The sequence below is a fragment of the Alligator mississippiensis genome, chromosome 14 (assembly GCF_030867095.1).
Source record: "Alligator mississippiensis isolate rAllMis1 chromosome 14, rAllMis1, whole genome shotgun sequence".
In the NCBI taxonomy this organism is placed as follows: domain Eukaryota; kingdom Metazoa; phylum Chordata; order Crocodylia; family Alligatoridae; genus Alligator; species Alligator mississippiensis.
Window position 1 is genome coordinate 40143847 of NC_081837.1, and position 22386 is coordinate 40166232.

General features: G+C 44.9%; 1 protein-coding gene across 1 annotated transcript in view; it reads left to right on the top strand.

Annotated features, from left to right (window-relative positions):
* Positions 1-19476, top strand: part of MDM4 (MDM4 regulator of p53) — a 33044-nt gene extending 13568 nt beyond the window's left edge. The window contains exons 3-11 of the mRNA XM_006273883.4: positions 277-351; positions 2800-2933; positions 3678-3727; positions 6773-6840; positions 7627-7723; positions 8861-9021; positions 9602-9736; positions 10530-10610; positions 12408-19476. Coding sequence (XP_006273945.2) covers positions 277-351; positions 2800-2933; positions 3678-3727; positions 6773-6840; positions 7627-7723; positions 8861-9021; positions 9602-9736; positions 10530-10610; positions 12408-12959 — 1353 coding nt within the window. The 3' untranslated portion in view covers positions 12960-19476. The remainder of the gene's footprint in view (positions 1-276; positions 352-2799; positions 2934-3677; positions 3728-6772; positions 6841-7626; positions 7724-8860; positions 9022-9601; positions 9737-10529; positions 10611-12407) is intronic.
* The last annotated feature ends 2910 nt before the right edge of the window (positions 19477-22386 follow it).

The following is a 22386-nucleotide window of genomic DNA, read 5'->3' on the forward strand; positions in this document are numbered from 1 at the left end:
TTCATCAAATGCAGGTTGATTCTAGAAAAATGTGAACGTGCCATCAGGAAGGTATTGAAAGGCCAGCAATGTTCCCCTTGGCTGGCAACTCGGATTGCAGAGCCACTTTTCTCATTTTGCTCTACTGATTAAATGTGATACCCTGGTACAAGGCACTCTCAGAGGCGTTTATTAGCTATGCACTTGGGGCCCATAAATGAATCTCACAAATGCTTGTGTCTTCTTGGAAGCTCACCACACCATAGCGCTCACTCCAAACTGCATTTTGCATCCTAGGTACGACCAAGACTGCCGTTCTTGAGGATTCTGCAAGCTGCAGGTGCACAAGGTGAAACCTTCACATTGAAGGAGGTGAGCCCATGATTCCCATTTTCTGGTTAAATTTAAAGGAGGAGCTGGAGTGCTCCCTTGGGAGATGATCAGAGTGCCACTGTGTGATTTTAAATTCAGAAACTTGAAAGGTGGAAAATCATTTTGCCGCTCTTTGAATTAGCCGCTCCGTTGTTTTAGGTGCTGCACGAACAGGAACAGATAGCCTGATCTCTATCATGCTACAGGAAATTTTGAAGCTATTTGTGTGTAAACTGTTCTAGTCACTAAAATGTTTGGGGTTTAGGAGGTGGCAAAAGTAGCTTTTCTGACCAATTTGGTCAGTGATGCATGGCCAGGCCATGCATCGCTTAATCTTTGTTTTTTTAAGCTGTTCCTTTGGAGTGTAGCCTCCATTCAAGTAATCGGGGTTCCTTGTGGACTTGGACTCGCCGGGGGAGATTATTTTCCAAGAATGATTTCCAGGCCTCGTAGCTCCTGGGGGTGCAGAATCAGGCCCTGGATCTGTCTGCGCTTCGGTGCCCCACCTGTGAAACGGGGAACCTTACATGCAGGGATGTTGAGACTTGATTGATCATAAATTGCTTTATGAGAGAGCCTCTGTGGGAATTGCTATAGGAGTGCAAAATATGAATGGAAATCATTTATTTGGGGAATTCAGCAACTGCTTGAGAGAGAGGAAAGATCTAATAGATCGTTGCACACCTGTAAGATTGTAGAAGACACTTTGTGATTGTCTTGCTGTCTCTGCCACACTCGGAAGGTTTTTTAAAAAAATTGTACTCCATTTGATATTTTTCTCTTAAGTTTTCTTTGAAATGACTTGTCAGCTAAACCCGAGAGACTCTGAATTCATTTATTTTAAGATTAAAATGCAAAATGTGTACAAGATTAAAAAAATGACACTGCCTGTGATTTACAGGGGTGTCCTGTCTGCAAAGAATTAAATGCAGTGCTTTTTCATTATGAATGTGTCAGATACCCCTGCAGAGCCGCGTGACTTAGTTTAAACACTTATGCATTTAAATAACTTATTTAGCTTCTAAAATTTTTGCAAAAACAAATTGGATGGTTCAAATGGAAGGGGGTTCAGTGGTAAATGCAAGCTACTACTGCGGATTGACATTTTAACAAAGTGGAGTCAATCTTTTTCCAGTGAACAGAAGCACGCACTGTTGGCAAGTTTTTAGGTTGTATACATCTTTGTTCAAGAGTATCCATTTTTCTGCTAATCGTGGAAGAAATCCTGCCTGCATGGCACATACACACTTGACTATCTTATCCTCGGAGCGTCTCACTTGGGTTCATCTCGATATGATTGTTGTTCTATGGCCTTAGCCCTTAAGGAACGTTGTTTTCTTTCTGCACTTCTCCATGGTTCCAGTGCAAGTTATCCTGCATTTATTATCTTTATTCTTGCCTTTGCCGAGCAAAGTGTCTCCTCATCAGACCCAAGAGCATGACTGAGCTCGTCCTCCCTGATGAGTAGTGCTTCCTGCCCTGCTTCCTTTGTTCACCAGATTGCCTTCCCTCTTTCACTTGGATACTTGCAGAGTGGTACCAACAGACACTGCTTCGGGCCCGCTGCATTGCCTCAAACTACCAGGAGTCAAAACCAGGGTTATTCTGAGTAGATCTTAGGTTACTGCGTAGTACCTCAACAGACTGATTCAGCCAGCTGGCTTCCATTTGACTGAGAAAGGGGCCTGTGTATAGATTGTAAATAATTTCAACCTTGTCCTGTTCCCTGTTGTAATCTCAGACAGCAAAGAGAGTTCTGTTTTATTTGCTGACCTCCTAAGTGGCTGGAATTAATGAAAGAGTATCAGTTAATTAAATGGAAAGATTTTTAACTAACTGCAGAACTTGGAATTATTGTAAATTGGCCACGGTTCCATTTTCTGTTTTTGGATGGGCTGCATGAAACCTAGTAGTTTGGTTTAATGCCAGAGCAGAACAAACTTCCCTTTCAACAATGAAACAGCATCTCATTTTGGGAACTCTGAGTACACTCGCTCCAGGGGTCTCAAGGGTGGTACAAGAGAAGGGATATGTGATCTTTAAGCATAGGCCTGACAAAATGTTTTCAAAGCATGCTTGGAAAATGACCATAGTGATCAAGGATCTGGAAAAGCAGGACCTGGACTGGGAGCTGGGAAACCAGGGCTCTAGTACTGGCTGTGCTGCTGACTACCTGTAACACTGCAGGCAAAGCACTTGACCCCTCTGTCTCAGTTTCCCCATCTGTAAAAGCATTAACATCTAAGCGCTTTGCAGAGCTGCCACAAGATGCGTTCGCTGATGATGGTTGAGAGTATGGGTAGAAAGCACTAGGAAAATATGTTGTAAGGTTGGTAAGGGAGTATTTGATTGTGCCTCCATTGCAAACATTACCAGAACAAACCCTAGAGTCCTTGCTGGCTTAGTATCAACTGCAGACGTGACTAATATTATCTTATGTATCCACAGGTCATGCATTACCTAGGACAGTATATCATGGTGAGGGAGCTATACGATAAGCAAGAACAACACATAGTGCACTGTGGAGGGGATCCGCTGAGAGAACTGATGGGACTGGACAGCTTTTCAGTGACAAATCCACGGTAGGAAGGGATGGGACTTTGCTGTGCAGGCCTTAAAGGGGGGGATGGTGCGTCTGTATTAAAGAGATTGCTTTGGCAGGTCACCCAAGTATAGTGTTCCTATTTTCAGAGGAGATGAGACCTCTGTGAAGATCTCTATAGAGAGGTGGGTTCACTAGTGCTGTGGAATTCCATTGGTCAGACTTGATCTTTATTTCATCTGTGTTAAGGCAGTGCCTTAACACAATTTCCCCACTGCACTGTTGAGGCAGTGGACCAGCTGCTGTGATGCTTAGGCTCTGTGATTTCCCAATCTGTTTTTTCGGGTCACTGCGGAGACCACATTTCTGGGTGGTAGAGATGAGGGCTTGTTGCTTCACAGTTGCAAGCTTTCGGGCTTTCACAAAGGGGAAATACAGAAGTCTTTATGAGGCATCAGGTAATTTGGGAACACAAGCCCTGGCAATATCACCCTGAAGAAACAGGTTAGGGGAGGAATGGGAGCAGTGAGATGATTTATTGGGATAGGGTACTGACTGTGAGCAAGGAGACTCTACTCTTTGATTCCTTCATTGTGGAAAGAAACAGAAACTTTGTGATCCATCAGGATGCAAGTAATGGATACTTGACTCCATCACTGATTTCTCCGAAATGGGATCAGTTAGCTAGAGCCTGGAATTCTGGCTGCTCATATCAAAAGGCGCAAGGCTGTTTTGTTTTATTTATCCCTGCAATCACATTTATCGGTCTTCTTTTTTCCTGCAGCCCAGTTTATGACATGTTGAGAAGGAACCTGCTTTCAGCTACTGTTACAGGTAGGTGTCTCTCAGTATGGCCAAATATATTCAGTAGTGTTGTACAAATATATTCAGTACAGTACAATTTGATTTGGGTAAGTAACAGTATCCAGGAAAATGCATTTCTCCAGTTTAAATAAACTCTTGTTGAAGGCTTCAAGATGTCATAGTCTTTTGAAAACATGTCAAGTTGTGTGCGCTGGCAAACTAGCAGTGGTTTGAAATCAATTATCTCTTTGCCTGATACACCTGTGTGTGGCTGTGGCTGTACCTTAGAGTAGGATAGGTGACAGAATGTATGTAGAGGCACAACTTGGACAGGATTACATTCTAGTTGTATGTGAGCTGGTTTGGCTAAAAATACCCTGTTGAAACCTTTCCCCATCTGTTCAGTATCTTCTTACATTCATAACCTTCATGGATTTTTTTTGTATTTGAGTGATTCCCCATTCTCACTTGGTTCTGTGCTTTCATGTTCTTAGCTAGGACCAAGTATAGAAAATGCTGGATAAACTTTTCCCTGAATATCCAGCCCAGTTCTGCCATTCAAATACTAATCATTCACATGTAATCAAATCTCTGAAACTTTTGAAAGTCCCTCTTTGTTGCCCCCTTAGGAAAGCTGTGAAATCCCTGTACATCAAAAGATCTCAAATTGAAACAAATCTCATTTCTAATCTAATCTCTGCTGCTGGCTTCCTGGAAGCCTGCTCAGTTTGTGTAGCTGTTAGTCTCCACTTAAAAGAAAACTTGCACTGCAACAAGTATGGGTGCAGGGTGGTGGTAGTTGTGGGGTTACATCGTGCTTCCTCAAGGCCCTAAGCAGCTACAAAGGGCACGGTTTTCAGGAGAATCTAGTCTAACTTTGCTTAAGCCAGTAGTAATGTTTGCAAAATCAGAGGGCGTTTCAGAATATGTGGTCCCACACTGCCAGGTTCTCTGCTCTTAGCAGGATGTGGCATTGTTCAGTGCTTCCAAAGATCACCCTTTCCCATTTGTCATGGAGAACCTGCTTGAGCCCTTTCTTGTCTGTATGCCTTCCTGTTCCCACAAAATGACTGTGTGAATGCTAACGTCTGTTGGCAGTTCCCTGACTTACCCATGAGCAGCATATGTGGAAAACAAAGGACCTCAAGGACAGCCTCTAGTCCCTTACTTTCCTTCCCTCTACTTGTGGTGTGAGTATGTGGTGTACATCTGTGTGCTTGTGTGTGTGACAGACATGGTGTAACTATTTTTAAACCTGCCAAAGGAAATACTATTCCTTTAGTGAGTTGGATCAATGGGTTATACCAGTGTTGAGCGTGTGTGTGTTTGTGTGCATATGACTACAAAGCGGAACAAGCTTGGCAGACCAGGTTCTGAAGATGTACCTCCAATTAATGTTAAATTGAAACATGTTTAAGAAAAGTGGCTGTGGATTTTTTTTTCCTTCTTCCATGTAGGGGGTAACTATAAATCCTGTAGTGCTCAAAAACTTGTCATGCTTGAGGTTTAGTAACAGCAATATTCAGTGGCCGCAGTCCTTACCGACATATCACTTCGCAAGGTATTCTGGTCACTTCTTCTTTATAGTACACACACTCCTAGAAAGGAAAGTGTCTGTTACAAGAACACATCGTAGTAATAATGCCTGGCTCGTACATAGTGTTTTTTATCAGGTGCTGTCCTTGCCCAGCTGTTCACCACACAGATGAGTCATACAGCATCTCTTTAGGAGTACGTTTCTTTCTTGAAAAATGTTGGGTTTTTTTTTTTCATTTCTATACTCAGAAAAAAAATCCAATATGACAGGTATATTTTCACTTATTCCAAGAATAGTGCGTGCTATTTATATAATGTTAAAAGACAGGGAGGGAGTACGTCTTAATCATAAAGCCCCTTTTCTCCTCCGCTTTGCCAGCGGAGAGCCAAAGCAATTAAAGATGAGCTAGACAGATTCTTTTCCTTCAGGCGTAAGCTAATCAGTGGCTGCAGAATATTTACTAGTAGAGATGATGGAAATAGCTGGATTTTTCAAAGTTGCTTTGTTGAGAAGTTATAAAAAAAAAAAAGCACAGTTAGTTTTAAACTAAAAATGTTCAATGCCGACCCGAGTAGAAAAGAATGTGGAACCCAGCAAGGTCACATTGCAGCCACTTTTCACGCTACAACTATAGTTCACGTCGTCTTTGTGCTGTGAAGTGTACCGGGCATAAAACTCCATTCCTGCGCTCACAGAAAGCAGGGGGAGTTTTCTACTGAAATGAAAAGAGGGAAGGAACACTTCGTGTTCTTGTTTCTATTACAAGCCTTCCTGCACAGAGTGCAGTCTCTTCTAAAATCTGTCTCCGTGGTTAGGCAGGATCAGCTTTTGTTAAGCTGGTTGCTCTAGCTACTTAGATGGGACTCTCCTAACCTTTATGTATGGTGTACTTGTCTGCAATAAATTGTATAGAAGAGACACCGATTCAAGATGCCTATGGAGGCACCTGCCTATACCATGTTCCTCCCCACTTCAGTCTAGTTTCTGTTCTTCCCTCTTCAAAATGACATTTCTTCAGTGTCTCTTGGGCCACTAAAAGAGCACTTAAGGAATCCCACTCTCTCCTCTGTTGCCTTAGTCTTCAACAGGGAACTGCTTTTGGTTCCAGTTCAGTGTTAACCACTTCTGCTGCTGCTCTGAGCTTCCTATCCTCAAGCAGGCTTCCTGTGTAAGGCATGAAGGAAACTTGCAATGGGAGCTGGAGGGATAGGTTTTGGCATTGGGAAGAGCCAGGTTTCTGCCCCACAATGAGATTCCATCAAGCCTTGTCTCTCAGTGGCCACAGACCCTGGTTACTTACTCTGCAGGACCTTGCCTCTTGCATCTATGCCAAAACCAAGGAAACAACCCTCGTCTGCCTGTATTAGCCATCGGTAACTGGCCACCTCCCTAAAGAAGAAAAGATTCTGGTTTCTCCTTAAAGTAGCACAAGCCTGTCTGCCAAGCCTGGCTCGTTGGTTGCGTGCTGAGGGCCTTCTGTGTTGTGAGAATGGCTATTACCAGGGAAGGTGTTTTCTTTTGTTTTACCTGCCATCTAGATGCTGCACAGACTCTTGTTCACGCAAAGGATCAGAGCATCGATAACGCAAGCCAAGACCAGCCGAAGGTAAACCCACTGCCTGGTGGTTTCTTTTGTTGTACAGAGTGCCCCTTCTCTGTACCTGTGCGTAGTGGACTGCCAGAACTTTTTTGCGGCTTGGCTGGCAGGTCTTCACCTTCCTAAAAAGTTCTTGGGAGTCCACGGACCAGGGACAGAGTGACCCTTCTCTGTTCTCTTCATTACAGAGTTCCATTCTCTGAGCGCGTTTCTCTGGGGTGTAGCACTTCTTGTCCTCAGTCTCACCAGCTTGCACTGTCTTTTTGTGTGGTATTTTTTTTAATCCCCTTTGCCTTCTTGTACAATGGAGTTAGCAAAAAAATTGACCTTCCTAAAAGATTAAACTGGTTTTGCTTAGTAGGATCATTTTCAGAAGCTTTCAGGCAGAATCTGGAAACCCAGGAAAAATCTTGTGGCAGTCTTAGCTTATTTCAGACATGTAGATTGGGATTAACACAATCCGATCTGCGAGGTGACTATACATTTTGGAGCCGGGAGGAGTGGGGGGTGACAAGGTTCACAGTATTGCAATGTTAAGATGGCAACTCTTTTGAACTGTTGCCAACCTGAAGATTTTTCCTGGGTTGAAAGTAAGTCACGTGTGCTGATAACAGATCCATAGCAGCTTTCTTGAGCGGTTAATAGTGTGTGGTATGTGTTCAGTAAACCTTTATTTCAGTGTGTAACTCCTCAGTGTTGCACTGCAGCTGGTGACTCAGAGTGGAAGTGCTACATCCCCTTGTCCCTATCAGCTCTGATTGGGCTAATGGCTCTCGTTTCCTTTTCTTCAAGCAGAGCAGCACAGAGGGAGTTTCTGACGCTGGGAGTACAGAGGGTGAAAGCAATGCTCCTGCTTTGTCTACCTCAGAGCACAAATCTGGCAGTTGTGAAGGTGAGTAAAAGTTGTGGGGGCAAACAAATCCACCTGGGCATTCATGACACTCGGGGGCCCTGCCTGGCACGAAACAATCAGGCTAGGATGCTGGGAGACTAATAAAAATCCTATTGTGGAAAATAATCTTCCGAAGTCATGATTTTACGGCAAGGATTTAGAGGACCATAAATATCTGCCAAAGGTATTTTATGGTATCCAGGCTAGAAAGCCTGTATATTTGGCTTCATAAATAAACAAACACTTGGATGCAACGACAGGGTAAGCCCAAACAGCACATCTATCATAAAGCAATGCCACCAAAAATCTTGCAGACCTTCCTGAAGGATATTTGAAGTACCGAAATTATTCTTGTATCAATTTATCCTTCTATGGACTTTGTCCTTTGATTACATAGAATACAGACTGAGCTGTCTTCACTCATTCCCCGCAAGCCAACAGCTCTTTTCTTAAGTTCAGTTCTACTTTTTCTTCCATCTCCTTTGTAGCTAGACATTTCTAGCAAGAAATCCCTAGCAACATTAAAAGATAAGTCAGTTGCATACAAGTTGTGTGTTTTGGAGGGTTTTCCTATGTTTTTCTCTGTCTTGCTATAGATGAGTCAGATTCTTAAAACTGGTGCTTCTTTGCAGGCCCAAATAGCTGTCATATCAAATGAGGATAGACAGATATTTTTCAGATCACATAGCCACAGTAGGTAGAGCCCCCTTGTCTGTGTCTTTGGAGCTGTTGACGTGAAAAGGGAGCCAAAGTATATTAGTGTGCTAGGGCTAGGCAAAATTAAACCTGGCCCTTAGAGGAGCATTAGATTGAGTCTTGGAATGCAGTACTGGAGTCAAGGGAATGGCAAAAGCAGTTGGTGACGTTGGGGAGGCATTGGGATGTCTGCTGTATTCTGCGTTTGTGTGGCAACTTTTAAATAACACTCATCAACTGCTTTGCAAATTAACGTGAAAGTCCAACAGCGCAGTATTTTGGTGTCTTTCTGTGACAAGCATACACAAGGGTTCATTAGCATAACTGAGCAGAAAGGTATAGATGTAAGTGTTTAAATAATACACAGCGTGTTGAACTTTGGGATTGGTTTCTTTTCAAGTTAGAGACATGTCATGACCTAGATTTCACTTGGTTCTGCAGAAAAAGACTTACTAGAAAGCAGCCTAAAAAGTAGGAGCCCTAAACCTGACTTGGTGTTTGAGGAATGGGATGTAGCTGGTCTTCCATGGTGGTTTATAGGCAATCTAAAAAACAACTACGGGGCCAGAAGTAGTGGATCAACAGACATACAGAATAACCAGGTATGCAGACATTTGACACGCTTGATTTTTTTCTTCTTCTCTTCTCTTGTGTACCAGCGAAATACTGCTCTGGCTTCCATTCAAGACTTAAGCGCTCTATCCAGTTTTCCCCATCAAAAGTCTTTTTTTTTTTTTGTGGGTTAAGCTTGGTGTTTCTGGACAGACTATCCCATTTTCTAAGTGGGTGTCCTTCTCCATGCCAGAGCAGTGATTGTTTGTATTTCTGTGGTGCCACGTGCATAGTTTATGAAGTTCATTGGAATTTTTCAGGATAAGATGAATGTAGTATGATGGTGGCCTTTGTGAGAACCATTAACAAGAAGACTGAATTGTAGAACCTGTCAGAAAAAAGAGATGCTTTAGAGAAAATAGGTCTGTTTTCCAGCCTGGTCTATTGAATTGTACTTCACTGGAACTGAAGGATCTTTTAAGTGGGGAGGAGTCTGTTTTAAGAGAAGGGGAGAGCATAAGTTATGGCTGCAGCTGCAGTCACTCAGACACCAGGATCTAGCAAGCTTAATCCTCCACGGTCGCCAATATGCCGATGCATAAGTATTTTCTCCCATCTCCTCTCTGCCAGGACATAGACACTGCCATTGTTTCAGATACTACTGATGATTTGTGGTTCCTTAATGAACCTGCGCCGGACCAGCTAAATGTCATAGCCGAAGTAGAGACAGCTGACTGTGAAGAAGGGAAAGAGGGTGACAAAAAGGTACTTGTCAAAAGAACCACATTGCACACGATATGCAGGTTGGCTGTGTCAGCTGATCAGATTTTACTTGCAGACCCCTTCACCATTCATCTCTCCTGCGCTTTCCTGCATTAGCCAGTCCAGTGACCAACCAGGATTTGAAACTTTTGCTTGGTAAAGGTCGTCTCCCTTTTAATTGACAGACCTTTTCTACTTCGTATTCTCTTTGTTGCTGCAAGGAGTAATCTGCCTGTCTTTTTTCCACGCTGAGGTAGTTTTTAAAGGCACACAACTGAGTGAAGGGTGACGTCTCGTCAGTGTTTTGTTTTTACTGTCACTACAGCATCACCTTAAGGTTAATAAATGAAAATAATTGGGAGGGTGAACTGAGATTACTTTATCTGTACTTTGGCGAGTATGTTATTTTACCATCAGTGCTACAGTTTGGACCTGGTCCTACCCGCGTAAGCAGTAGACAGCCAGATTAACTACATAAGTAAAGCTACCCTTTGTACATTTGAAGGATTAAGTGGATGGGTCTTTCACTGACATTTGTAAGTCTCCTCAGGTGAGCAGGGGTTTGCAGGATTTGGCTTTAGTTTCCTGAATTTGTCACACACCAGTGAAGAGAACGTAGCACTTGTCAGGAGGATTCAGGGGGCAGCTGCCATACTTTAAACCACTTCTTACTCCTTTCTGGAAGTGGATGAAGTTGCAAATTGATGGGGCCATTTTAATGTCAAGGTACAAGGCTGGGCACTTTGGAATATGGATTCCTTGCATACAGTTCTACTAACTCGTTGAATTTTTCTAGGGGACCGAGACTACATATTCTGATGACCCTGAAGATTTTCAGTGCTTAGATGATGACATGGATACAGAAATTCCCTCTGAGGTATGCATCCTTGAGCTCAGCACTCCATGCCCTGAGTACACGTCAGCCCTAGGTTTAGCAACTACAATGTACACTGTAGGTTGTGATACAGAACACTTCCCATGGATTCTTCTAACCCAAAGAAAGTGCGCTTCCTTTCTTTGGGACCTACACAAAGAGGTTTGGAAGAGCAGTTCTGTCTCAGTTGAATTTGCTTTCGACAGGGGTCTGTTTAAATACCAACACAAGAATTAGCATCAACAACCTACTTTTGGCAGCCTGAGGATGGTCAGGTATTGAGCGGACCAAGGAGAGTAAACACCCTGCTTGTCCCATAGTTGCTCCTTCAGGGCTGGGCAGTGGGAGAATTTGCACCTGCCTCCGCTGCTCTTTGTCTAAAAGATTAAAGGCTTTATTCTTCACACAAAAGTCCCCTTGCAGACAGTATAAAATGGATGAGCGTGAACTATATTTATGTGCGATTAGAGGTCCCTTTATGCTGCTTGAACCCCATGGAATGAGGACCAGGCCCTCATTTTCCAGTGCCCTCTACTCAACACTGAATTAATATAATCATTTAAAAAAAAATTAAGTAAAAAAGCGTGGATATGTCTGCACGCATTCTTAGACCCAGTTCTGAACTGCAGTTTGAGAGGAATTCTGGGATTTAATCTTTGATGGTGATTTGGAAATGTCAACCAGGCTCCAAGCCAACTCTTAAACTGCTGGATGCCTCTGGTGGTCTCCAAAATGGTGAGAGCATCCAATTCTCACTCCCCTTTGGCTGAGGTACTTGTATGGTCCTCATCACTACAGTATCTGAGCTCCTGACATATAACATTTGCCTTACACCAGTCTCTTGTGGGGAGGCAGTGCTGTTCCTCCATTGTGCAAAAGGGGAACTGAGGCAGAAAGATTAAGGCCCAGATCCACCTAAGTATTTGGGAGCCTTTGTGGATCTGGGCCTTGAAGTGACCCATCCAAGGGCACACAGGTTGCTTGTGACAAAACAGAGATTCAGCCTGAGTTTCCCACAACTCAGGCTGGCACTTAACTGCTAGCCTGTCCTTCCCTCCCATTAACCCCCTCTGTTTCTGAACAATTGTCTTTGACTTTTCCCAGAGAGATGTTCTTGCAGTACATCTTGAGGAACATCAGATTTGCATTCTTTCATCTGTGTTCCCTGCCCTCACCTCCACCAACCCTTCCAGGCTTCCTTTTGGTGTATGTCAGAAGAAATAACATTATGCTGCTCCATGGAACTGGCAGAGCCAAAACTCTTTGAGTGTTGTTTCTAGACTATGCTGGCTTGACAAATTAGGTTGTCCCTGGACAACTGAATTATAACTCTAAACTTGGGCAGCCATTGTCCTTGGTATCTCAGGGTAATCAAGTAAGCCACTATCAATTGTGTAGATCCACCAGATGCTAAATGATTACTGATTCTAAGAATACACTCCTAACCAATTCAAAGAGGGTATCCACCTTGAATTTAGATTGAGGCATTTAAATTTCAGCAAACTGCTCAGAATAAGACCATTACTTTCGTTTTACAATACAAAGGTTGAGAGGGAGGACAGAGTTAAACACCTGAGAAGGCCCGAGTGCAGAAGGGGGTGTGGGTCAAGTGGAGTATCTGAAGCTTTCCGTATTAACCACTGATCAGGCTACATGCCATGCAACTGCTGGCCTCGACTTGGGGATACTATGCCACTTTGGATGGAGGCCCCTTGCTGTTTCCCCAATGTAGAGGGAGTCAGCCACGTGCACAAATGCCCTAACATGCCGCTGTTTTTGTCTGCCTCCATCATTTCTCAGGAGTGTTGGCAGTGCAGCAAGTGCAAGAAGTTTAACTCTCCAGTCAAACGGTACTGTTACCGCTGCTGGGCCTTACGGAAGAACTGGTACTCGGATTGTCCCAAACTGGTTCACTCTTTATCCACGTCCAATATTGATGCTATGCAAGATAAAAATGATGACAAGGGGATTGATGTTCCAGACTGCAGGAGGACTGTTTCTGCTCCAGCTGGCCAAGCCAAACACCCATTTGTAGTAGAAGGCAAGTCTCACATGGATCCCTGCAGTTCCATCAAATCCATGGAGTTAGCAGAGGATTGCAGTAGCCAAGAGACATTGGTGAGTTTTGGCAAGCATGAAGAGAAGGAAAAAGAATCGTTTGACAATATCAAACAACTCTTGGATCCCTGCCTCTTATGCCAGAAGAGACCACGAAATGGGAATATTGTCCATGGCAAGTCTGCTCACCTAGTGGCCTGTTTCAAATGTGCAAAAATGCTGAGAAAAGGGAGATCACCTTGTCCAGTTTGCAAGAAAGAGATCCATGGAGTGATCAAAGTCTTTATGGCATAACTATGCTGGCTGTTTACAGACAAAGCATAGGTTTTTGGGTTTTTTTACTTTCAGATCTGGACACCCCTGTGCTGAGTGCAGTGCATGCCCAGAAGAAGCATCATATTAGATTTGTGTAGATTTAATATATATCTGTATAGATCAGGCCCTTCAGCAGGGCTTTTTGGCGCTTTTATCTAACAACTGATTGAAAGTGCATTAGATAAAAGCACCAAAAAGCCCTGCTGAAGTGCCTGATCTATACAGACTTGGGGGAGCGTGGTAAAATCAACATACGTGTTTAGTCGTCGTGTGTGTGTGTGTGTGTGTGTGTGTGTGTGTGTGTGTGTGTGTGTTTTTCAGCACCTGCTGTAATATTAAGGTGCTGCAAGGACATGCATACTAGTTGGAGGGTTACTGACAAAAGACTTCATTCTGGGCTTTGTGAAGATGGAAGGCAATCTAACTTTGCAGCTCATCTGGGAAATGCCAAAGAGGTGGCATCCAAACATTTGCCAAAGGAAATTGAATAATCCCCTAAATAGAATGAAGTGATATTCTGTTGTTAGTGTTGGTTTAAAGTCCAGAGGCCTGTCGGTAGCGTGTGCTCTGGGCTTCCTAGTTTCTAAGCCCTTTACTTTCAGAGCTTTGGATATGAGGATGGTCACAAGGTTCCTCAGGTTTTTTGAACTGGTCCTTGCAGAAACAACTGCAGTTCTACGAAAAGCAAAATCTTGCTCTGTGATAAGGAAAACCTTGTGCAGTGCAGAGTTGTGTATGGATGGACAGTTTCTGTAAGAATCAGTTAAGAGCAGGGAGGAATGAGGTATCCTGGCTTTTCTAACACTGTAGTAGTTTGGTAAAGATTAGCTTGAGTTTCCCCCTTCTCTTCCTTCCCCCAGTTCCCAGTAAAGCAAACAAAAGAACATCCCAAATCCACTTTTCAATCAAGAAGTATGCCTAAGGTGCTATGAAAGTAGTGTACAGCATATCTTTTATCCATTATCAATCCATATTGAGCCCTCTTCAATTGTAATACCGGGATCAGGAGTCTGACTTAGTTTCTGTCCCTTGCCATAGCTTTGTCCAAGTCAGTTAGTGCAGCCAGACACCCATCTGGCCCTGGCTATATGACTAAGTGAGGCGGGTGCTGTTGCTTGTATCTGAACATTTTGATGATTTTAACCTGTCATTTGTGCTTAAATCGTATAACAGCTACATACCTGCCTTGTTGAACCTGGCCCCGGCCCCTCATTTCAGTCTGTTTAGAGTGCCACAGACATTTGTTAAGGACTCGACCATGGAATTTGAAAAAACGAAGCTTTGCGAGTGCCCTTCCCTCTCAGAGAGCATCACAGCCTGTCTCCCATGGAGGCTGCTCTAGCCTTGCCCTTGTGGTGAAAGCTGTGGAGGAATCTGTGGGAAGGAAAGAATATTCCTGGGGGTACTAGCCTCTGGTGGCACCGCACTACTGACATGCAGCTTCGTTAGATCCACCCTCCTGCCCTGTCTCATCACAGCTAGCCTGAGAACCCCAGAGGGTCTGAATGGCTTCCACGGAGCATTTGGCATGACAGTGGGTCAGCCTTGCTCAAATTCTCTTCTGGCTTCTGCAGCATGGACCGCACACTGCACACCTAGTGTGAGGAAAGAGGCTGTGCTGGAGAAGCAGCTGATCTCGCCAGCGAGGACCCACAGCTGAAAAATACCTTCCGGGTTATGCTGGTCTGAGTGTGATCTAGCTACTTGCTAAACTATAAAGGCAGGTAAATAGCCCCTTCCAACCTGCAGCCAACTTCTCCTTTGCTAAACAAGAGTTGGTAACATGGCTGAGTGCTTAAAGGGAATCTGTTTCCCTGCCACCTCCTCCTCCCTCTAAAGCAGTTAAATACTGCCCACAGTTTTTTTTTCATTTCCCATCGATTCCCTGAAATTGGGAAGCAACTTGCACTTTAGGATTTTGATTTTTTGAAAATAACAGCGTCAGAGTGTGATGTAGGTGCTATTTTGCCTAGTCTGTCGCCTGTGTAGTAGTGCTCCCAGCAGCCTGCCTGGGCGTTGATAAGGATGGTTTAATAACTGCTTTTCTTCCACCACTGCCTTTCTTTATGTACAAAAGTATACCCGCTGCATGGGCTCAATCCACTGGGAAGCCAGTTGTAGGTGCGTAGAACGTGTGTCTACCAGTCATCATCTCAAAGGTTTCACTGCCCTCTTCGGAGCCATCACTACTAATCATTGCAGCTCGTGCCATTTGTGCAGCTACCAAGGACACACAGTTTAACTGAACTTGAATTTCATTATGTAAAGTCTCCCACACCCAGTCCTATTCAGCTACCTTATATGTAACTCAATAATGGAAGACCACCAACCACAGCGACAGTAGCTTCTTCGAACTTAATTTCTTTGCCGGGACACCGGATTATGTGGACTCAGAGCTATCACTGCCCAGAGTATTTTTTTATTTTCCACATGTGTTGTTATATTTACTGTGTTGGTTTTTATTTGCTCTGTGTCAGTGTTTGTTTGCAAAGTTCCCGAGTTCTACTTGAGATACCATTTTAAAATGTCATTTTTCTCTGTAGCAGATACATGCCAGATGGTGGCTGGCCTTTATTCTGTTGAAGTTGGATACATCTTTGAGGTGTGATTCTTCTTTCTTTGACGTAATGTTGTTAAAATGAAGATGATGTGCCGTAGCTCCCGAGATACAGAAGCAGAACAGTGTCAGCTCCTGGCAGCACAAGAGGGGAACTCTTGTCACTGTCCCTTTGAACAGTTGTGCGCTTGGTGAGGTGATCTTGGGGAGGAGCCTGCAAGTGCTCGTCCTGATACTGTGAATTGTTCCCCCCATCCTGTTGCTTATAAAACCTATGTTAAGACTTCTCTTTGAGTTTGGTAGGTGCTAGGTGCTGGTGTGTTCAGCGTGCGGTTCTTGCTAACCAGAAAACAAAATTAAAAGCAACAAAAAAGAAAAAAAAAAAAAGGGGAAAAAAAAAGGCACTTAGCCGCTGTGCCCATAACTTTTGCGCGCACACCACTGACTATAATACTGCTAACAAAAGTTCTGAGTCATTTGGGATTGGAATATCCTGACTGAAACTCTGTTAAGCTCAGTTCACACTTAAGTTGCTGTATTTGCCTCTCTTCTGTTTTTATGAGTTTCTTGGTTTTCCTGTGAATGACGGAGGTTTGCACCGAGTTGCTAGTGTAATATTAAAGCGATAAAATATGTCTACAGAAACGCTTTTGGGGGGTTGCTAGTTGGCTTTCTGCTCTCTCCCTGCCTGAGGCAGGTGCTGATATGAGGCCTGCTCTAGCGTGCTGATATGGTTACTTCTGTTGGGACAGAGATTTTTTTGTTGAAATCATTACTCCAGCACTTTTAGACTATAAATGCTTCTGCTGGGGGCACATTAACTGTACTAGTCAAGTAAAAGCTAAGTGGCATGAGTCCCGCATAGACTACAAGTACAAGTTGCAGATGCTCAACATTTCTGAAAAAATGAAGGCACTGGTGTAGCTGTCTCCCTTTGGGAACACAAGGGGAAAAAAAAATGTCGCCAAGCAGCATATGGGATCTTGTGTTGGACCTGTGCCTTGGAGGTTCAATTTGACTGCCACGGCATGCTACCTTTGCTGTGACAGCCTATAAGACTACTTCTAAGATACTGAAGATGCCTCTTTCTCTATGGTTATCTTATTACGACGTGCAATATGAGAGCAAAGATGCGGTGCAAACATTTAAATTACTATTTCTGCTCCCAGCGTTATTACTATCAGAAAGGTTTGTACCTATCCTTAGGTGTTCTTCACCAGAGTTGTTCTGTGCAGTTGTGGAACATGCTAGGAGCATCAGTGGTGACAAGTAGTTTATATGTAATGTATTTGCTAACCCTCCAGCCAGAGCGCTTTGCATTCAAAGCCCACATAGGAGAGGAAAGTTTTTTATCTTGACTGATACTTAAATGCATTATTGTAGCCACCAGCTCTTCAATGCAGCTTTAGTCAAATGAATGCTTCCCCACAGTGGCTTGTGCATTACAGAGCCAGGTCTGTGCACGTATTATCAGAGTGTGTTCCTGATACTGGGGTAGCCAGAGGTATAGAAGTGCAAGTGCAGCCTTGCTTGAGTGCCTCCCCTCTGTCCTTACCCATGGGGTTGATGCCTCTTTGCTAAGCTGGCAGTACCACTTGAACCATATTGCTGCGCATTAATCTCTTCCCTCCTGTGTCCCACAGCTCAGCATCCCTCCCAAGCCAGACTTCATTGCCACCCATTCAAGGTGAAGGAACTTTAAAAATTGTCCCTCAGAGCCTGGCTCTATCCCAGCTGTTGGAAACACTCCAGAAAGCTTCCTTCCCTACGCGGGGACAGGGCAGGATGTCTTTTCTCCAGCAGAATGCCCTGTCCCTTCTGCCTCAGTCTGCACTCAGTGCTCACCATGCTGCTGCATAGTTCTGGGGTGTTAAAAAAGAGGTGCAGTTTAGCCATGATTTTTTTCCAACCTGGCTTTCTCACAGCATCTACCCATGGCGGTGGGTGGTGCCCACCACTGCAAAGCTCCCTTTGAAGGGAAAGAGATTGGACAGATCACAGTTTTGCTGTAGACCTGAGCTGGGCCTGGCTTCTCCAGCCCTCACCTGAAAAACACATCCCAGCAGAATGCAGTACCCTGCTTCCCACCTTGCAGCTGGCCTCTTCTGCTTCTGGCTTTTCCTATCCAGTAGGGGACAAATCTCTGTGCCAGTTATTTGCATTAAACGTTTCACATAGGGGAAAGAAACATGACTAAAGACAGGTCTTCACAGGAGACCTGGGTTCTGTTTCTTGGCCTTGGCCCTGGCTCACTGTTTTGAGCAAGCCACTTCCTTTTCTTGTTATGGTTTTGTAAAGGAGGGGTTGCAGCCCTGCCCTAACTCAGGCATGCTCAATGGCTACATTCGTGTCTGAAGAGCACCAGGATCCTAGAGAGGAAGACACTCGGCAGCTTCTGTCAAGCAGCTCCCTGGAGTAAGGGGAAAAGATGTGAATTAATTGCAGCCAGATCTCAGAGTGGAAAGGACCTGCCTATGCTGATGGTATTTTCAGGAGCCTTGGAAGTATTGGGACAATTGCTTCTCTGTCCTGGAGAATTCTGTGGTGCACATCCTTGCCATTTAATAGCAGAAGCTAGAATTTACTTTACCTCTTTTGAAAGTGGAAGGCGGCAGAACCCAACACCAGGACATTGTGATTTCCTGGTTGACCAGCAAAATACCCCAGTGCCAGTCTGTGGGTTACACTTCTAGTGAAACTGGGCAATATCCTACTTCCTGATCAGCACCAGTAAGTGCTATCTGTGGGTGCAGCCATAGGTTCTCTCCCGTTACACAGTAAAGATCTAGACACTTCCCTAGCACACGTGTGTGGTCTCACATGTGTCCTAAGCCTGACTCTAGGAAAGCTACACCTGGAAATTCTGTGTTCAGACCCTGGGGTAGGCACAAACACGTCACACTTCTCTCTTACTGGAGGCTTGAAAATGATGGAAATGTTTTGTGCTCTTGGACAGCGATGAATAAAAAGGGTCATTCCTTAAATCTCTTCAGACACTTTTCCCTGCCCCTGTGCTATTATTGTAAGCCAAATCTCTTTGTATTTGCACTGAAATTAACTCAGTTGAGTGTGTGATACAGAAACTTTAACTCTGCACAAGGTTTGTGAAAACTGAATAGAGCCTTTATTGCCAGCAAGGCATCTCCCTCCTTTCTTTGTCTTCCCTTGTCCTCTAGCAGGGGTTGGCAACCTATGGAGCCCATTGGATCTGGCTGGTGGAGTCAGGGGGCTTTGCCTCTTACACAGCCAGGCTGTCTGGGGGGAAGTGGTAGCAGTGACCAGGTCCCAGTGCCTGGGCTGGGTCATTTCTCTCAGAAAAAGCTGCCACCCATTGCCCCGTGGGGATGATTGTACAGTGTTTGCAAAGGGACAGTTGTAGCGTGCATACATGTACCCACACTAGCTCTCCTTGAGCTGCCGTGGGTAACAGCAGGGAGGGCCTAGTAGCACAGCATTCAGCTGCCTCAGTACTTCCAAAGCTAGTTCAGTCCTCACCCTGCTCCATTCTCGTTGTTCCTAATACCCAAGCCAGATCTGTGCAAGCTGTCTTGAGCCTATACAGTAGTCCCAGTTCTGACTGCAGTCAGACACATCCTCAGACTAGCTTATTTGCTTGTGATTGTAGGAGACAGCTCTAGTATAATCCAATTGCTTCTGAGATCTTGATCTAGAAGTCACCAAGACTTGGTACTACCATGTGCAATACAGAGTATTACTTAGAAACAGACTATTATGGCTGTTAGTGCAGAATATGAGGGCCAGAAGGTCCAGCTCGTACCCCAGTTCCCCTTCTCCAGCAAATGCAGTGCTGCCAGTTCAAGGGTATAGATTGTAGCCGTGCTTCCTCAGCGTGACGATTTGTACCTGTAAGTTTGCAAACTAGAATTTTAACAGCTATTTGAGTTGTTTTAATAAAAGATTCTAAATTTACCTAAAGAACCATGCTACTGATTCTGATTTCTGCTCAGCGTGTGGGTCAGGGATGGGACCTGAGTGGCACTTTGGGACTAAGGAGGGAGTGGGAGAGTGCATGGTTGGAACTGGGTTATTAGTATTGTCCCTACCCTTTGCCAGGGGGTGGGGGGGTGCCTCTCTGGGGAACATTGCAGGGTGGGTTCTGCTGCTGAGCTGCTCACTAGAGGGCACTAGTAACTCACACTCAAACTTGTAGAAAGCCCAGTGTCCAACTTCATGGCACAGCTGTCTCACGGACTTTAGGGGATGTACTTGGGAATCATCAATCTACCGCTGCCAGAGTCTGACCAGAGGGGCATGCCGTGTACTTGATTAAAGCCATGCTTGTTAACCCGGCAGTAGCACACACTGAGCTTTTCACTGCACCGCATTGCTGGTGGTAGCACAATCCCTGTTGTGCTTTCTGGACATTCAAGCAAGGGCAGGCCCCTGTTGTGATGTGCTCGCAGTCCAAGGGCAGCCAGGTCAGGAAAGGGAAATCGAGAGCAGCTTCACAAAATAGCAGGGTGCAAGCAGTGGGTTGTGAGCTACACATGCATCGTAAAAAACTCAGAGTGATTTGTCACCTGGGGCGCTACTTCATGACAAACAACACTTTTTTTTTCTCTATAGAAAACAAGCTGCCAGCGTTTGAGGAATATGAAACCTGGAGGGGGAATTGCTTCTCCATGGTGCAAAGACAGAATCTTGTCCTTGCAGAGCATCTGATGAAGCCTCCTGCTTAGGGGGGTTATGCTATACCTCTCCAATTTTCTTATTCCATAGGATGCAAATCTAACCTGCCTTCTCCCTGCTAGAAGGCCACTCCATGGTGTTGGAATGAGAGTTCAGATGCAGTGCTGCCATTTATCCCTCAGCCATTGCCAGAAGAACATCTTGTTTATGGTGATGGCTTCCTGATGAACACCTGTTGGTTAGCATCTGGGCTACAACCACCACCAGCCATTTCAGCGCTGCCCCTAGACAGCTTTCAAAGACTGGTAATTAAGCTCATGGCTGGTCTCGGCCAAATTCAAGCTGGTGATTTATATAGGAGAGCCGCTGGATCCATTTCCATGGTCTCTCTAATGAGGCTCTTTCTGCAACCTGCCAAAAAATGTGTAACAGCCATGCTTGCAGCAGAGAGAAGGTAGGCAAAATCCACACGTCCTCCACAGAGATCTTTCCCACCCACGTCAGGGTCCAAGGTCAAGGGGATGAGTCACCAAGAGCCCCGCACGCACATCTAGTCCAGAGAAATGGTTGCCTTACATACAGGCAAGGTAGTTTTGCCCATTTCAATGCCCCGTGTCCTGGGCACGCTAGATAACCTCCTCTCCTTATTGGGTGTGCAGAGCATCCCTGAACGTGGAGAAGGATTCTGCAGGAGGGATGGTAGCTGTGTGCAACGAGCCCAGAAAACGATGGGAGACCATCCTTAAGGAGAAACTCTCTTTCCCCATGTACTACTATTGCTTCAACACCCCTTTGTCCCTGCAAATCACAGCAGAAAGCTCCTAAACATGTCCCTACTGCAGGATTGTGTTCCCTGGCCCAGGCACATCCCCTCCCTGTGGCCCCTCCACAGCAGAGCCCAGCCATCTCAACCGCTTTTAAAACAAGCCCAGCTATTCCTTAGGCATCCTCTTTGTTGCATCCCATTTCCTGGCAAGGAGCTGTGCCATAGTGCTGCTTTTGCCCTTCTTGTGTCTACAGCTGTCCAGATGTTTGGTGCAGGCTGGCCAGAGGCAGGGAGACTGCTTCAGAGCACTTGCGTCAGTCTTGTTCCCTGGCAGCTATGCACTGCGGGTAAGATTTCCTTCCCTTCTCTACATGCCCCTGGTTGAATAGCAGCCATCTGTCACCAGAGAGCCCCACGGACTAGATGAGTTCTCTTCATTTTGAATAAAGGAGGAGATTTATTAAAACAAGCTGGAGCCCTTCACCTTTGCATCCGACTTCTCGAGGGGGAGCTTGGTAAAGAGACGGCCAGTTCCTCGTGGCGCTCACTTGCATTAGGGAAGGGGAACAGCTTGCATCTGATGCCTTCTCAGCTGCAGCCAGGGCTCTGTCCCCTTGGGAAAAAGCAGTTATTTTGCAGCTTAGCAAAAGAATGGGGAGTTCATCCCACTGAGAGGCCTAGATTCGGGCGTCTTGTGCAGCTTTGGACAAGGCCTTGTATTCCTCTGCCCCTTGCCTCTTTAAGACTGGGTGCATTGTTCATTAATGCACTTTAACGCACATTAAGTCTAGTACCTCCATTGTGAGGCACTAGAAAAAGGTGCATTAGCCTATTTTAATGTGCATTAGCTACAGACCCTGGGTCTTTTTGTGATGCTTTAATGCGCATTAAAATAGACTAATGTGCACTGTGTAGACGCACCCATTGTAAACTCTTTAGGGAAAGGGCTGCTCTACCTCAATGGAATAAAATTCCCAATTTTACTGGTCACTAAAACCCACCCACTTCACATTTCATGGCCCTCTGCTAACCTCCCTGGCCCGCCCCTGACAACAACTCTCTTCTCTCTTGAACAGTGTTATTCTTCTGCATTAGTAGCTTTAGCTATTGCAATTGTGCTTCTCTTGGTCTGTGAATACTCCTGTTAACTTCCATTGTTCCACAGGTTTACTGTCCTCTTCCCTTAACTGACCACTTCCACTTACGCAACGGGGTTAAATCAGCGTTCTTGTTCTACCCTGAGTTTATTCTGCCTTTCCCAGATTTGAGGAAGGGCATTTTGTTCCCCAAATCTCATCCGTGTACTTGGTCCAATAAAAGATCTTACCAAACAAAACCGGCTTCCTGCATGGTCCAGATTATGGCACAGGTCGAACATTTACCCTTGCAGAATCTGAACCCTTATACAAGGGTTCAGATTATACAAGGGTTAT